The sequence below is a fragment of the Propithecus coquereli genome, unplaced genomic scaffold, assembly GCF_000956105.1.
Source record: "Propithecus coquereli isolate 6110/MARCELLA unplaced genomic scaffold, Pcoq_1.0 Scaffold478, whole genome shotgun sequence".
NCBI classification, from domain to species: Eukaryota; Metazoa; Chordata; class Mammalia; order Primates; family Indriidae; genus Propithecus; species Propithecus coquereli.
The window spans coordinates 874,059-890,736 of NW_012150596.1; the positions used below are offsets into that span (position 1 = coordinate 874,059).

At 45.0% G+C, this 16,678-nt stretch overlaps 1 protein-coding gene across 1 annotated transcript in view; it reads left to right on the forward strand.

The window, feature by feature from the left end:
• Positions 1-15,985, forward strand: part of VGLL1 (vestigial-like family member 1) — a 19,472-nt gene extending 3,487 nt beyond the window's left edge. Inside the window, 4 exon segments of the mRNA XM_012655465.1 lie at positions 7,819-8,238; positions 10,343-10,402; positions 15,892-15,929; positions 15,932-15,985. Coding sequence (XP_012510919.1) covers positions 7,819-8,238; positions 10,343-10,402; positions 15,892-15,929; positions 15,932-15,985 — 572 coding nt within the window.
• Positions 15,986-16,678: the final 693 nt, after the last annotated feature.

Here is a 16,678-nt window from a genome sequence, read left to right on the forward strand (position 1 = left end):
GCTCAGGCTGGTTTCGAACTCCTGAGCTCAAACGATCCGCCCGCCTCAGCCTCCCAGAGTGCTAGGATTACAGGCGTGAGCCACCGCGCCTGGCCTCTGTTGACTTTCTGATCTCAAATCCTACCACTTTCCACCTCACCCACTCCAGTCTAGGCTCCTCGCTATTTGTAGACTATGCCAAGGACAATCCTGCCTCAGGCCCTCCCTTTGCACTTGGTCTCCCCTCTCCTTGGAATGCTCTTTCCCCAAATATCAGCATGGCCTCCCTTTCCTCCATTCAAAGCTCTATCTGAATGTCACTTCAAGAACAGGCTTTCTTCCTGAACAGGCTATTTAAAAAATAGAAGCCCCTGTTCTGTTGCTTTCTGTCTTGTTACCTTGTTTTAATTTTCTTCTTAGCATTTGTCACCATGGGGCACATTATATGTTGATGTGTTCCTTTCTTGACTCCTCCCTTCCCTTAGCCTCTGTGCTCTGTGGCAGAGGGGACTCACTCTGTTAACTGCTTCTTTCCAAGTACCTAGCACAATGCCTGACACATGGAAGCCCTCAATGCCTATTGCTTGAATGAGTGGAATTGTGATTCGGATCACAGGGTATTATCCCTACAGATGGGTCACCAGAGAGAAGGGGTAGGGTATGATATACAGCTGTAGAACCAGGCGGCCTGGGTCCAGGCCAGTTCCACCACTTAATAACCATGTGATCTTGGGGCATATCATTTCACCTATCTGTGCCTTGGTTTCCTCATCTCTAAAACTGAATATTAGTTAACTACAGGAGGGTGCTTGCAAGGAGTTAATAAGATAAAGCATGCCAAGTGCCACACAGTAAGTGCTATGTAGGTGTTAGTTATTTTGAGGGGGGTGCCAAAGCTTAACACAATGTTTTGGAAGGCTAGGATGGATGTGAGGACCTGCATTCAAAACACAAGGATCTCAGAGCAGCAGGCCTGTTCCACGCTTTCAGGGGATTTCGCTGTGGCTGCTGTAACGTTTCCTGTGCCTTCTGACTTATCCTGTATCCTTCGGTGAGGACCCTGCGCACTAAGGGAGATTGGGCATGGCCCTGTTTCTTGCCCAAGCCAGCCTTTGCAGGCCCAATAGGGAGGCGGCTTTCTTCTCCACCTGCATTCTTGGTGGTTGCATTTTCCCTGAGACAATCTCACAAACCCCTTGAGCGTGAAGATGTCTCCCGCACAGAGCATGCTGTGGGCTCGGTAAATATTTGTCTGCTGATTGAGCAAATGAAAGACCTCCCTCAAAGCCTCTCTTATCACCACTGGGAGTCAAGTTTCTCATAAGCTCTGCTACTTCAGGGGAGGGCCCCACGAAAGACTTCCGGTCCCCTAGAGGTTCTCCCTGGAGGTGTTACATGACATACATGCAGCTTTGAAAATGGTGGGAAATCTATAAAGTGGCCTTTCATTACTGACTGTTAGCATCCTCTCAACCCCTGCGGGCCAGCGCCAGGCTGCCAGCCCAGCCAGGCCATGTGGGAACAGGCTCCCATTCATGGGCTCCCCTTGCTGACTTGCCCACATTCTCAGGGTGCTGTGTCGAGCCAAATATGCAAACCCCAAACACCGAGACCCATGTGGCTAGGAAATGCCATCGAATTTCCTGGCTTCTCTTCCCAAATCAATGTTATTTTTTTATTTACTTACGTATGATTTATATTGGCTGTACTTCAGAAAACACAAGTTGAAGGTATCTTTCTGAATTATTTCCCTTTTAAAAGGACGTCGGGGATTTCAGAGCTGGTAACGAGAAGCTTCAGCGACTACGGTTTCCAGGGGGTGGGGAGCACGGTCCTGTGCACATGCCACTCTGAAATCTTCCTGCCCTCCCCCAGCCACAGTCCTCAGCCCCACCTCAGGCCTGGCAATGTTGCTCAAGGGCTGCCAGAAGAAGGTGAGAGGATGTATATCTGAGTCTCAAAGGGTCTCAGTCTCACCCAGTCTCAAAGGGTCCCGCCTCCTTCTCTCTCCCTTCCCATCTGCCATAATCCATGGGGGTGAGGAAGAAACACTGCCTTTCTTTTCCAAAGTGAATATCCATACGAGCTATAGTCATGCTGCTTGTTTATGGCCCCTGTGAATACTGACAACTTCGTGTCTTCCTTTCCAGTGGGCGAAAGGAATCCGTACAAACATATATTGAGCCCCTACTAGGCGCCAGACACCACACTAAAATTATCGCATTTACCTCAGTTCTCAAAATCACTGTGACTTATAAAGTTCAAAGACAGCCAAACCGAACCTATGGTATTAGAAGACAGGCCAGTGGTTACCTTTGCAGGGGCTCGCAGCTGCAGGGGGCGGCTGGGGTGGTGCTAATGTTCTGCTACTCGACCTGGGTGCTCATTACCCAGTTTGTGAAAATTCCCCCCGGCTGCACACTTCCCTTTGTGCATTTTTCTGCGTGTTGGTTGTACTTCACAAAACCTTGTTGCAATGGGTATTATTATCCTCATTTTATGGAGCAGGAAACTGCAGCCCAGCAAGGGTAAGTGTCTGGAGATGGATCACACAGCCAGTGAGTGATAGAGATTGAAATCCAAGTCTGTCGGACTCTAGAGCCCATCTCTTGACTACCCCACTGTTACACCTTCGCAGCCCCCAACAATGCCCCAGCAAGAGAATTAATACCCACGAGAACCATCGCTAATAATGTTTATAATGGCCAACACTTAGCAAGCACTTCCTGTATGTCAGGCCCTTTTTCAGGGCCTGTCACATGGATTATCTCATTGAATCTTCACACCAATCCTACTGGTTAACTCTTACTGTGCCCATTCTCCTATGAGGAAACTGAGGCTCAGAGAGTCAAATGACTTTCCCAAGATCCCACAGCTAGTAAGGGGTGGCTATAGCAATCACCACCAGTTGGGTTTGACTCCAGACCCTGAGTTCTTAGCCATTCAACTTTCAAAATACTAGAGCATGTTCTATATTTGATCTCCATTTTCAGTTGGGAAAAGGAACCTGAATATTCATCAAAAAACTAGGTGCCACAGGGAGGCAACTGAAAGAGAGTGAAACTGGACAGACCCTACTGCTGCCCTGGAACAGGACTGTGTCCTCTAAGCTGTCCATCTGCCTCCAGTGTTATTTTGACCTCAGCTAATGCAAAGAATATCCTCTTTGTTCCTGGGGTGAATGAATGGGGGACAAGTGCCACCAGCCAAGATAGCACAGAGGGGAGAGTCAATGTGGCAGATCACACAGGGCAAAGGTTGCACTTCCATGGTGCAAGATGTATGCGTATATGTTCAGAGGGTTCTTGGTTTCAACTTCATTATAAGGCAGGGTTTGTATTAAAGACACAGACAGAGAGAAGAGAAGGAAGGAAAGAAGAAAGGATAGACCAAAGGAAATTAGGCAATCATGGATTGGCCATTCATTACTGTGACTTATCTTTTGGGAGATTCACTTGTCAAGTGATTTCTTAAGTTTTTGCTCAAAAATAACTGTTTCTAATTACAAAAATGATATGTACTCATTTTTGAAGATTTAGAAAACACAGATAAGCATTCAGGAAACAAAAACCATGTGTTCATCTATACAATATACTAATTTTTACAACATGGTGTCATTTTGCACATAATAGGTCATAACCTGCTTTTTTAATTTGACAGTAAGTCATGTACATCTTTTCATGCCATTACATGTTCTAGTACAACACCATCTTAATGGCTCAAGTATCGTTTTATAGATGTACCTAATTTATTAAAAATAAATAACATTTAGGTTGTTGCTAATCCTTCACCCTATTACATGCATCACTTTGAACATCCTTGTAGCTAAATTTTTACATGCATCATTGATTATATCCCTAAAATAAATTGCTATAAGTAGATGACTGGGTCAAAGGGTATGCACAAATTTTTGGGTTTTGATATATACTGACAAATTGCTCCCCAGAAATGTTCTGCCAATCTGCCAACCCCCCAGCCCCGGGAGCATGTGAAAGTGCCCAGCTCACCACATTCTTTGCAATATCGGGGGAAGGCGTGGCCTTTGGGAGTATGAGATTTGGATCAGACAACCCTACTACCCCTTGCTAACTGTGTGGCCTTAGGCAAGTTGCTTCAACCACTCTGGGTCTCTATTTTCTTGTCTGGGTTGCTGTGAGGATCACATGAGATTGTGCATGCAGAATGCTAAGCAAAGTGCCTGGCCCATAGTCAGTGCTCAATACATAAAAGCTATTCTATATTTACAAATTGTTCCTGCCCGCCTTGGATGTATTATTCCCTGGGAATGGACACAGACTGAGCAAAGGCTTCTGACATCTCTCTCTCATAGCCACTGTCTACTCCATCCTCCACACCAGCCCTGAAGCGCTGCTGCTTCTGCTGCTGTTGTGGGCTTCTCGGCTCAGTCCTTTCCGCCCCTCCCTTTTCCGGCACTAGGTGACTGTGGCAAGGAGGATTCTCAGGCCTCATACATTAATTTCCATCTTGTTTTTTCCTGGGTTGGTTATGCTGAGTGTTGCAAACCAGTAGAGAAACCCAAGGTGGGTTTCTAAACTGAAATGGTTAATAACAACAGCAACAGCTACCACTTACTGGGTGCCAATTTTGGACCAGGCACTGTGCTAAGCCTTTTACATGGATTGTCTCATTCAATCTTGGAACAGTCTCAAGAGGCTAGGAGGTGGGAGAGGACTTGCCCAGGGTCACACAAGTAGGAAGTGGCAGATCTGGGACTGGACTCCAAGCCGGTCTGACTTCAAAGTCTGTGCTCTTAACCACTTTCATGCTGCTGTCCTCGATATAGAAAGGTGCAGTGGGAAGGGGTGTGTATGTGCGTGTGTGAGAGACAGTGTGTGCATGTGTTTGTGAGTGTGTGTACATATTTGCAACTGTGCATGTGTATGTGTGTGTGTGTATCATGTGTGTGTACATGTGAGTGCATGCATATGTGTGCCCTCATTAGAATAATATTTAGTCAGGGCCTACTATGTACCAGGCACTCTGCAAGTTCCTGGGGATATAGTGGTGAACAACAGAGAAATGATCTCAGCCCTCTCAAAGCTCACTGTATAGTGGGGAAGAGCAATAGTGAATGAAGAAATAAGGACATTACAGGATTCCTGCTATGAAGGAATTAAACAGGGTGTAGTCACAGAAAGTAACAGGGTAACAAACTTTAGATTGGAGGTTCAGGGAGGGCCTTCCTGAGAGGGTGACCTTTAAGTTTGTGTGGCCAGAAACTAGCTGGAATAGGAAGTCAGGGTGCCCACGCAAGGATAAAGTGGAGGGAGTGTCCTCTGGGGTGGAGACAAACTTTTCAATGCCTGGAGATGCTTTCAAGAGGGTTCTGGGGCTTCCAGAAGTATATGTGAGTGAGTGTGGGTGGTGTCTCTAGGTGTGCTTGGGAGATGGGGAAATGGCCTGCCAGTTTCACCCTAAAGGGACATAGTGGGAAATGGAGACAAACACTCTCTGCCTGGGCCTGGTCATAGCAACAAGGGCGTCTGGAATCTAGAGACATGGATGGGACTAAGAAGTAGGGTCTAAATGCCCAGGCTTGGAGTCTACAGAGTGGAAGCCTTTCGTATTCCCACTGAAAGAAAAATCCTAGCCTGCCCCAAGTGTCCTTGAATCAAAGTGTTGCTAACCTGCTCTCCATTCATTAATGAGGTTTGGGGTTTAAGAAGGAAAAAAAGTCTCCTCTGGGGCTTCCTCTCTCACTTCCAGAGGAAACTAAGAGGGGCTACTTGGGTAAGAAAATGTCATCAGGGCCACTTTTAATATCAGTGGCAGCCTCGAGCCAGTGCAGGCTCCTGGTGTAAGATAACTTCACCCATCCAGAGTGGATGGGTATGGTTGCTGGAACAATTGGCCCAAGGACCCTGAGAAAGAGTGGCCCACCCAAATTCAGGGTCTCCATTCCATGGGCCACCAACACCAAACGTGGTCTGGAAAAGTGGGCTTTACTAGGCCACCCAACGCCTGCCATTGGGTTGCTGTGAGGTCGGGATTGGTACACCCTGCGCATCCCCACAAGCTCCCATCCAAACTGTGTTCAGATGCACCCAGCAACCACATTGGACCTTGGATAGTGACACACCACCCATTCCCCTTAACATTTCAGTCAGAGAATTCTGGAAAGGAAGCAGTTAAGAGAAATATTCAAAATACTCTGGGGTCCTGCTTTTCACATTGCAAGCATTCAGCACCCAGTTCATACGTACACGATCTGTAAGGCCAGTTCAGATGGAAACTGCCCAGTTGTCAGGGACTACACTTGGTTTCTAATTTGTGCTTAGGACATGCAGTGCCCTCATTCAATGTGAAGCACAGACAGTGATTATACCAAATCAGCTTAATCACTCTATTTGTGCTACACAGTGCCCTGAATTGCTTCTGGCCTTATCAATTTTCAAAAGTAGCATTCACTCCCAGAACATATCTTAATATATTGCCTTGCTTTGGGTTTCATTAGAAGAGGCCAACTATTGCCCATCACTCATTGTGAACGCTACGAGAAGTTGGGCCATGTGGACTTGGGCTTCTGTTCTTATCATTTGTGTTACACAGAAAGCAACGGTGGTGGGTGGTGGCAATCCAGTAACACTGTGCAGGCCTCTCAGATGCTTTTATCTTGCACAAAATCCAGCCAAATTGAACATTCAGGAGAGCTGGGAGAGGCGCACATGGAGGGAGAAAGGACCAGTGTCCCAGATAGCCTCTCAGCCAGCCAATCTTCCTTTGTCTCCACACCCACAGCTCCCTCCATTATCTTGCACAGATGAGAGACTCCAGGCTTGAAGCACCATCTGGCAGAGCTCTTTCCCTCTTCCCCTCTTGCCTGAGTGGGTGTTGACAATGGGGAAAACATCCATCTATGTCATGAACTCTCCTGGACACTTGAGATCTCAGATTGAGCCACTAGAGTAGGCACAATTAGAATAGTGCCTATGGGACCAAAGGAGACTCTATCCCAATTAGCGAGTCCACGTGAACTTTGCAAGAAGAAACTGAGTCACCTCTTGACCCTGAGCATTCTGCTTTTGCAGAATGAGGTCCAAGCAGCTACTTGGGAACTACCTGTCACTCTGAGGCCAGCTCACTTCCCTACTTGGCTAATCGGTTTGGCTACTGTGGTCCAATTGGTCCAGTCTCTTACCATCCCTATGCCCCAGATTCCTCTGGAAAATTGGGTTTCAACCTCCAGAATTGTGTGAGCAACTAACCCAGATAAGCGTTAAACCTCTTTTAAGGTTCTGTGGAATCCTCCTGTTTGGTGTATTTAAAACACCAACTATAAAATAAAGCTAAAAGATAGCAGCAACCAAACACAAATCAAGCACTTTTACTTCTAGAAAAGTGTCTTCAAGCTGCCAATTGGACTAACGTACAAAGACGTCTATGTGAAAATGCTCATCACATTGTTGTTCATATAATTGAAAAAAAGTAAATAACTGAGCTGTCCACAAATTTGACATTTGTTAGTCATGTTACTGCTTCATGGTAGAACATTGCACATCTCTTTAAAAAGCTGATGTTTGGCTCTATTCATTGCTATGGGAGGATATTCATATTTCAATGAAGCAAAATCAACTTGAAAAACAATGTGCTGTGAAAACAATGCACACATGAATAGAAGCAAATCCTAGAGTGAAGTACACCCAAGGAGGACAATGGCTGTTTCTGGATATTATGATCAAGATGATTTTTTTCCACCTTTTCTATATTTTCTTCAAATTAAAAAATATAGTATGTATTAACCAGAAAAATATTAAGCTACTTCCATTTTGAAAACAATAAATAAACACCTAATGTGTCTTCTAAATCTTTCCTTCTCAGATAGTGACATGCCTCCAAATCAGTGGCGTTTTTCTTCTCCACGGACAAAGCCACAGCCAGAAGTATCTCTTGCAAACCGTGCCTCCAACTGCCGCGTGAATGTGTCTGGTCCCGTGACTGGGGACCAGTTCCCACAGTCCTTGAGTGGGGGCCCCTCCACTCAGCCTGGGGGGCTGTGGCATTTCTCCTCCCTAGCCAGCCCTGGCTCCCCGAAGCCTGGCTACTCTCAGGCCTTCCCTGCTGGGCAGCTGGTTCCAGAGCCCCTGCCTGATGGGAAATGTGAGCCCCTCCTAAGTCTCCTCCCTCAAGACAGATGCCCAGCCCGTCCTCAGGAATCTGCCACGAGGGAGGATTACAACCCTGTCCAGATAGCCGGAAGCACGGGATTACTCCTCAACCTGCCTCCCGGCTCAGTCCACTGTAAGGAAATGACTACAGATACTTGGAGGATTGCCTCTGAGGGGTGGTGGTTGAGAGGGAGTTGGCATGAGATGGGGTGCCAAGACTAATTGCTGCCACTCTGGACATGGGGCTGCTGAGGGACAGAATGTTCTGCTTACACATTCTATATATCTTCACTAGGCTTCATTGACATTCACAGTTTAATGGCTAAAGGTTTACATAGATAGTCAGCCAGATGAACTGGGCCTGAAATATTCACCCTAGTCTGTCGACTTGGCCTTACCCTAGAAAAATGATGCCTAAAAACACAGGGTCTGCGTTTACCCCAATGGGAGCCACTAAATAATCCATTTGCAAAACAGCTCTGTGACGTACTGACAAGCTCAAACTCTGTCCTCCAAACAGGTTGGCAACTTGCAATGATGCCAAGCTACTGGGCAAGAACAAGGGCAATCTATACCAACCATCTGCTCCACACATTAAAATTCAAAGCGACTATAGAGGCAGCCCCATTGCTGCTTGGAGACATAGCAGTGCCTGGCTGTCATTGGCTCACTCCTGCATACTGGGATCCTCCTGCTTGGTTTCCCTTGGGTGCCTGCTCCCTGACCACCACTCTTCCCCCTGAGCTAAAAACACCGCCAAGGCTCACTCCCTACTTCATTCACTCACTCACCCAGCAAATATTGAATTAGTGCATACTAGCTGCAAAATACCCATCAAAAAACAAGGCTCCCTTCTTCGTAAAAGGACGGGGAAGGATTGGTCTGAATTATATTTTCACCAAATAAGCAACCTACTCTGCTACAAGATTTGCCTTTCCTATGAAACACTTGTAGTAATATGTATTTTATAGTTTCATGGGGCCAAGTCTGCATCCTCTAGCATTCTGTACTCTGGATGAGTTTTCTTTTGCAGCTTCCTAGTCCATACATATCTGTGGTTCTAGTGTTTCACGCCTGAAAGAAATTACTGGAAGCTGTCTTTACTCTGAACTAAGCATATAGCACACAAAGGGCCCATTCAGCACAGCCTACCTAAGTCAGGCACTGTGTTCCATTCTAATGTCGAAACCAAATTTCCCATTAAAATGCCACTCTGTCACTTCCAGAGTTTGATTAGGAATGTATTTAGAGAAGAAATCATAAAAATATCATGCTTAGGAAAACCTGTGAAAATTTCCACCCCCATACTTTTTCAAAAATCTTCTCCTACTAGATTCAGAGGGGAAATTTGGCCAACTGTGCTTGTATATGTGCCCGTGCATACACACAGCAGAGCCCTGCTTCAACAGTTGGTTAGAACACAGATGGCTCGAATCATCACCTTCCAAAAATAACAACTCTATACAGTTCAAATCCAATTCGGCAAATATTTAGTGAGCATCTATTATAAGCTGGGCACATCATGGAGAAACTATAATGCAGGCAATATGCTCTTCCTGTGTACCTCTAGACACACTCACAAACAAATGTTTATCACCAAGGTATTGAGTGCCATCAATTCTCCTACTAATGTTGACATCGGTTGTATTAATTGGTGACTGACAGTCCAGAACTGTTGAGGAAGTCAGTGACCCTTAATTAGGAACACTGCCTAGAAGCTGGGAATGAGGTTCAAGGGACCTTAAAAACAGAAGCTTGGCCGGGCGCGGTGGCTCACGCCTATAATCCTAGCACTCTGGGAGGCCGAGGCGGGCGGATCGTTTGAGCTCAGGAGTTCGAGACCAGCCTGAGCAAGAGCGAGACCCCGTCTGTACTAACAAAATAGAAAAAAATTATCTGGACAACTAAAAATATATAGAAAAAATTAGCCGGGCATGGTGGCGCATGCCTGTAGTCCCAGCTACTCGGGAGACTGAGGCAGGAGGATCGCTTGAGCCCAGGAGTTTGAGGTTGCTGTGAGCTAGGCTAATGCCACGGCACTCACTCTAGCCAGGGCAACAGAGTGAGACCCTGTCTCAAAAAAAAAAAAACAGAAGCTCCTCTGTTTTTGTAACATCTGCTAAGAGAAAATTTTCCAGGTAGCCATAAACTGAGGGTCGGGCAATTGGGGGTCCCTGAGGAACTTTCTAACCTAGTCCCAGAGATTGCATTTCCAATGATGTTTTCTTCTTTTCTAGATAAGAAAATATATCCCTCCCCCAATCGTGGACGTGCCAGTAGCAGCCTTGCAAAGGAAAGTAGGTATTGGGTTCAGCCTTTGATAGTGTGTCTCTGTGTTCTGAGGACAAACTTGTTGAGCTTGTAGTGTAAACACTAGGGTCTCCAGCAGTGGACAGGAGCCTTACTTCTATTATTCAGTATTTTCATACATAGAATTTGTTTCATCTTATTCTGAAAGAGGAGCCCATGCACCTTCCATCTTGTAAAATTTCTTAAATATTTTCTCATTTTGCTTCAGAACAACTTATTTTTTTTTTTTTTACCTGAGCCAGACTTCACCTAGGTAAGCAAGGTGACTCAGAAAAATGAACAAATTCATGAGGATTAGCTTGCCCTGTCCCAGATATTCGGTTTTCAGCCTAGTACATAGGGCCACCCCAGGACTCTGCAGTCAGGGCAAATTCCAACAGAGGCCCAAGGCCAGGATTCTGGGCTCCACACTCAAATTTGAAAGTGGTGTCAGTAGGAACTACACAAGAGGATACTCTGGGTGGAATGACAGCAGGATCGTCACAGCCTGGGTTTGGGGTTCAAATCCCAGCTTCATCATTTACTAGCTTTAGGAACTCACACTTCTTAACCACTCCGTGCCTCAGTTCCCTCATTTGTAAAATGAGCATAAAAATTGTGTCCATCTTATAGGGTGAGGTGCGAGGATTAAATGAAATAATGTACGCAAGAGCTTAGAATAATGTCTGGCACATAGCAAGCCATCAAGGAGTCTTTTTGGAGGGCATCCTGTGTGCCCCAAGCTGTGCTCTGTGCTCTGTGTTTAAGAGAGGACCAAAAGGAAGAATCCCTGATCTTAGGCATTTTACAGTCTAGTGTGAAGTGGGGGTGAGGGAAATACGTAGGCCCCCACTAGAATGCCAGCTCCATGAGGGCTGAGACTTTGAGGGGTACACTACTGTATCCCCAGCACCTGTGATGGTACCTGGCACAGAGGTTTATACATATTTATTGAATAAATGAATGAATAAGTGAATGCTGGAAATAATAAAAGAGCATTTTAAAAAGAAATGGTAAGAAAATATCTGCCAATACGGGAGGCTGAGGCAGTAGGATCGCTCGAGCCCAGGAGTTTGAGGTTGCTGTGAGCTAGAATGACGCCACGGCACTCACTCTAGCCTGGGCAACAGAGTGAGACTCTGTCTCAAAATAAATAAATAAATAAATAAAATATCTGCCAATATAGTAAAAACTATTCTGTTTGAGGTCCTCATGTGAGACAAACAAAACAAAAACTGGCTTCAGTGATTAATTGGCCATGCTTAACTGAGAAGATGCAATTAGGGCTGATTTGGAAGCCTTAGCATGGCCGAGTCAGACTTCACATAAGTCCCTGCCCAAGAGAATGAGCTCTACCAGCCTTCTAACTTATGAAAGTCAGGATTGTGATGTCTCCTAAGTACTTATTAATAGTTTCCTATTTGTTTATTGTGAGTCTTGGAATTATTGATAACTTGATGGTTAAAATTGTTCGTAGGCCAAAAATAACAGGAAGAACATTTATTGGATATTGACCAGGAACAATATACCACATACCCCATCCTGCTCATTGCCCACAATGACCTTGTGAGATGTTTATGAGCTTTACTCAATAGATATTCAGTAATAGTGATTGAATGAATAAATATCCCCATACTATAGATGAGGAAACTGAGCCTCAAAGAGGTAAAAGATCACACAGCAGCAGGTGGCAGATGCAGGAGTATCTCTTTGAGCTCACAGTGTCATAAAATCATCAAAAATAATCCCAACTTAAATCAATTGTACAACTGTGAAAATTAGCAACTGGTGAGATTATTTTACTGTACATGGGTTCACTGTCTATCTGTGGCCAGGATGCTATCCTAGAATAAAGGAAAGTGGATGCAAAAGGCTCAGAAAGCAAGCAAAAGAGCAAAGAGCGATATTACCTTGAGAAAGGGGCAAGAGGATGTTGTTCCCTTGCAGAACATAGTCGAGGGGAGGTGGGGAATGGGGGGCTAAACCAAGAGTCCCAAGTCTGCCATTCTACCAGCAGAGCTCTGGGCAGAGAGAGGCTGTAGGGGACTGGCAGGGGGGAGGGGGGCCTTCCTGGGGCTCCAAGTAAAAGGACCACAGAACCCAGCAAAGCCCATGCTCGTGAGCAGGACAGCTATCTCCCAATCTTGCCTGATGGTAAGAACCACTGGCGAGCTTGTTAACTGCCCAGATCCTGCACCCCGCCACCTGGTTGGGTAGGTTTGGCAAAGGACCCAGTCACCTCTTCATGTGTCTTACTTTTCTTTATATAATTTATATTAAGCTCATTTTTTTTTTTGCTCGAAGTGAAGCAAGAAAGTATATATTAAGCTCATTTCGAAGTGAAATTGTGTAAGCCTTTCAGTAGGAATTCCATTAATTCTGAGAGATTTCCTATGTGAGGCCCCAGATAAATATTTATCAAAGGAAGGAAGGCAATGTCTCCACCTGCCCCTGCACTATGGACGTAAGTCCCCTCATGTAGGCTGTCACACACCTAAGAGGCAGGGGCCATCAACAGCAGGAGAGCAGTTAGAGCCAGAAGGGTAGTCAGTCCTTGGAGAAGGACGTTCTGGATGTGAGTCCCACAAACGCTGATGCCAAAAGTTTTTGTAAATTTGATTTTTTTTTTTTGATCTGTAGAAATAGACACTGGTTATGCATTGATTCAACGCATACAGATAATAATAACAGTTGCTGCTTGCTATTTGCCAGACACAGTGCTATAATACATATGGGGGATATAACAGTGAATAACACTGTCTTGATCCCTGCCCTCATAGAGTTAATAGTTTAGTGGGGAAGACATATCCCTTCCCCATAAGGGAAAATACAAAATACTTGCAAGTTACGGTAAGTGCTGTGAAAAAAAACACACAAGGTGTTGAAATAGGGGAAAATCAGGGCTAACTTTAGATAACTTTAGACCTGGATGGAGGGAAAGAGGCCAGTGTGGGGAAGAGTTAGGGTGAAGACGGAGGGAGGTGGAGGATGTTTACCCTGCAAAGTCCTGAGGTGAGTGTGAGGAAGGGAAAAACAGATCGTGTGGCTGGAGTGCAACAAGAAAGGGAGAGTGTGGCATGAGACAGGCTGGAGAGGTAGGCAGGGGCCAGGTGATGCAGGGCCTTATGGGTCATTTTGGGAGTTTCAATTTCATATTCTAAGTGATTTAGTGAGCCACGGAAGGATTTGAAGTGTGACCCAATTTGCATCTGCTAAGGTCACAAAAGCTGTTGTGGGGAGGATGGATTGAGGAAAGGCAAGAATGAAAAGAAAGAGACCAGTTAGGAGGCAAGCTTGAGAGGATGATAGCCTGGAGGAGGTGGCAGCAGCAGAGACAGATACAAGTAGATGGATTTGAGATCTATTCAGAGGGTTAGCTTTTAGGACTTGCCAATGGATTGGGGTGGGAGAAAGGGGAAGAATCCAGGTTACCTCTCAGATTTCTGTTTGAGCAACTGGGTAGATGGTGGTACATGTGTTAAGATGAGGAAGACTAGAGGAAAACACAACTTGGTTTTGGCCGTGTTAAGTCTGGGGTGCCTATTAGACATCCAAGGGGATATACCTTTTAAACAGTTGATCTGAAGTCTGAGATCATGAATTTCAAGTGCAAAAAGTCGGCTGGGTTCTATGATTTTCACCAGTGGTGTTAGCTTAGTGTGACACACAGAGATGGCGAATGGGGAGCCTCAGCCAGGGGTGAGGTTGTGTCAAGTGAGCATGGTAGATAGAAAATAAGGAAAAGGAGTTGAAGGTATTTTCAAGTGAATGATTGTAACAAGAGACCGTCATATCCAAGCTGCACAAAGAAGGATATGGAGGCAGATGGAAGTTGACGGGCTAATGGAGTTTGATGGATTGGAAGTTATGTAAAAATATGGTGAGGAAACTACTTAAACCAATGACACAGGAGATGGTGGTTGGAGAATGGATGCTTTAAACTGAAATTGCAAAGATCTCACCTGTGTGGGCGATTACAAAATCTAGCATGTGACCATGGGAATGGATGGCTGAGGTAGAGTGAAGTACAAGGTCATTAGAGATGAGGAGAATGACAAAAATCATGAAAGTGAAGCAAAATAAGAACCAGTAGCTAGCTACCTACAATACAGGTTCTGTTTTTATCCTCATCCATGCATGGGAAAATTGAGGTTTAGGGAGTTAAGTAATTTGTCCAAAGTCAAAGTGAGTAAGTACCAGAGTCAGTTTTCACTGACTTCAAAGTCCTTGGTCTTACCCACCAAGCTAAAATGTAGCTTGATCACACAGTAATTTGACTCTACCACATAGAGAGACACTACCTTTTTAACAAAATAATAGTAAACCTTTATTGAGTATTTATGTACCAGCCACTGTTCTAAGGGCTTTATATGTGTTTAACTCACTTAATCCTCACCAGACTCTTGGGAAGTAGTTGTTAATAATATCCCCATCTAACATGAGGAAAGTGGTGCTCAGATAGGGCCATGTAGCTTTCCCAAGGTAACACAGCTAGGTAGTGGCGAAGCCAGGACTCAAACCTAGGTTCCTTTGACCCCAGACCCAGCTTCTTTATCATCATGCTTATCCTGTTTTTCAGGAAGCCAGTCTCCAGAGAGAAGAAAAGATCTGTTCTTTTACTGAACTTCAGTTTGAAGAAGAGAGTTCTTTTTTTCAAACCTGCTTGCGATTTTCTACTGTGAATCCAGAGGGTCTAGAGACATCACTGTCCTCTTTTGTTTCTGAGCATTGAATTAGGAGCAAGTCTATGCTCTCCCTAAAATTGTGCACTTCTCTTCCTTGGCATCTATGCCTTACAGCAGGGCTTTTCAAACTTATTAAGTGGTTAATAGAGCTGATCTGGGATGGGGAGCATAGAGGCCGACCTGCTTGTTCATCCCACCACTCACCGCCCTTGCTGCCCTTTTACTTAGAAATCAGAGCCCCCTCCCACTCCCCTAGCAGGGTCCTTCAAACCCAAATTGACCACATGGTATCCCATGGGGTTGTCTCAATTTTCCAACTGAATTGAGATACCAGGAACAGCATGAAGCTTTCCAGCCTTGACCAGACTGTGGCCTCTACCAAAAGCAAAATTAAAATGGGGTGGGCAAGACCCATTGAGCATGGATTGAGACTGTGGGTTTCCTACATCTTCAAAGTCTGAAAAGAAGCTGAAAAGTCTCAGCCTGGCCCTGGTGAATGAAATACTTTCACTGGAAAAATTTGGTTCTTCATTTCTAAGAAAAGTGATCCCAAATGGAATTGTTGAGAAATCTGAGAATTTATTTATTGGAAATTAAGCAAACTGCCCCATCCTAAGTTGGGCCTGTGGCTGGAGCAGAACTTATTCTGCATCCAAAGCATTTCTTAGATGCAGTTCCATGAGTTTTTGTCTTCCTTTGCTCTGAGTACGAGGACTTTGGCATCTGACACCCCCCAAGCATTTGTCTGGACCTTGGTAGAGCCTTCCAGCCTTTCAAGGGGGCCTCCATTAACAATGTAACTTTTCCTTTAGCTCTTTCACAGTTATTGCCATCTGGGAAATATTCACTTTCTTTTCAGCACCAAACCATTGGGGCCACCCACGTGGATACCCCCAGTGTCTTTAGTCAAGTTGGAGGACAAAGGCAAGGCTTCGTCCAAGACATGGCAGCAGGACCTCCCTGTAGATTATTCCAGATAAAATGACAAGTTCTCAAACTCATTCATTTCCCCAATCTGATAGATAGCCTTGTGTCTAGTTGGAGCTGGGTACTTGCCCCATGACAATCCTGGAAGTCCCTGCTGTCTATGTTTCCCATCTACATCCTGCTTGTTGCTGTGTAATAGCTCAGAGGGTGAATAATAATAAAACTGTACTTTTTCAGAAGGCACTGTTCTGGATTCTAAGTTCTTTCACATCCATCACTCAAACTTCCAGCAACCCTGGTATTGGAATTACTATCTTCATTTAATATATGTGGATACTGAGGCTAAGCGAAGGCAAGTGACCTGTCCAAGATCACACAGCCAGTAGCAGAGCCAAGATTGAAACCTAGGCCTCTGAACTCAGTGATCTTTTATCTCTACCATAATACTTATCAAGGGTTAATATCAGGATGGATCTTACATATTCTTCCCTCCCATCTGCTATGTAAATAAAGACCACAACTCTTTTTTTTTTTTATTTCAGCATATTATGGGTGTACATATGTTTAGGTTACGTGTGTTCCCCTTGGTTCCCCCCCCCCAAAGTCCGTGTTTCAAATATGTCCATCCTTCAGGTAGTGCGCATTGCACTCCTTGTGTATACAAATAACTCT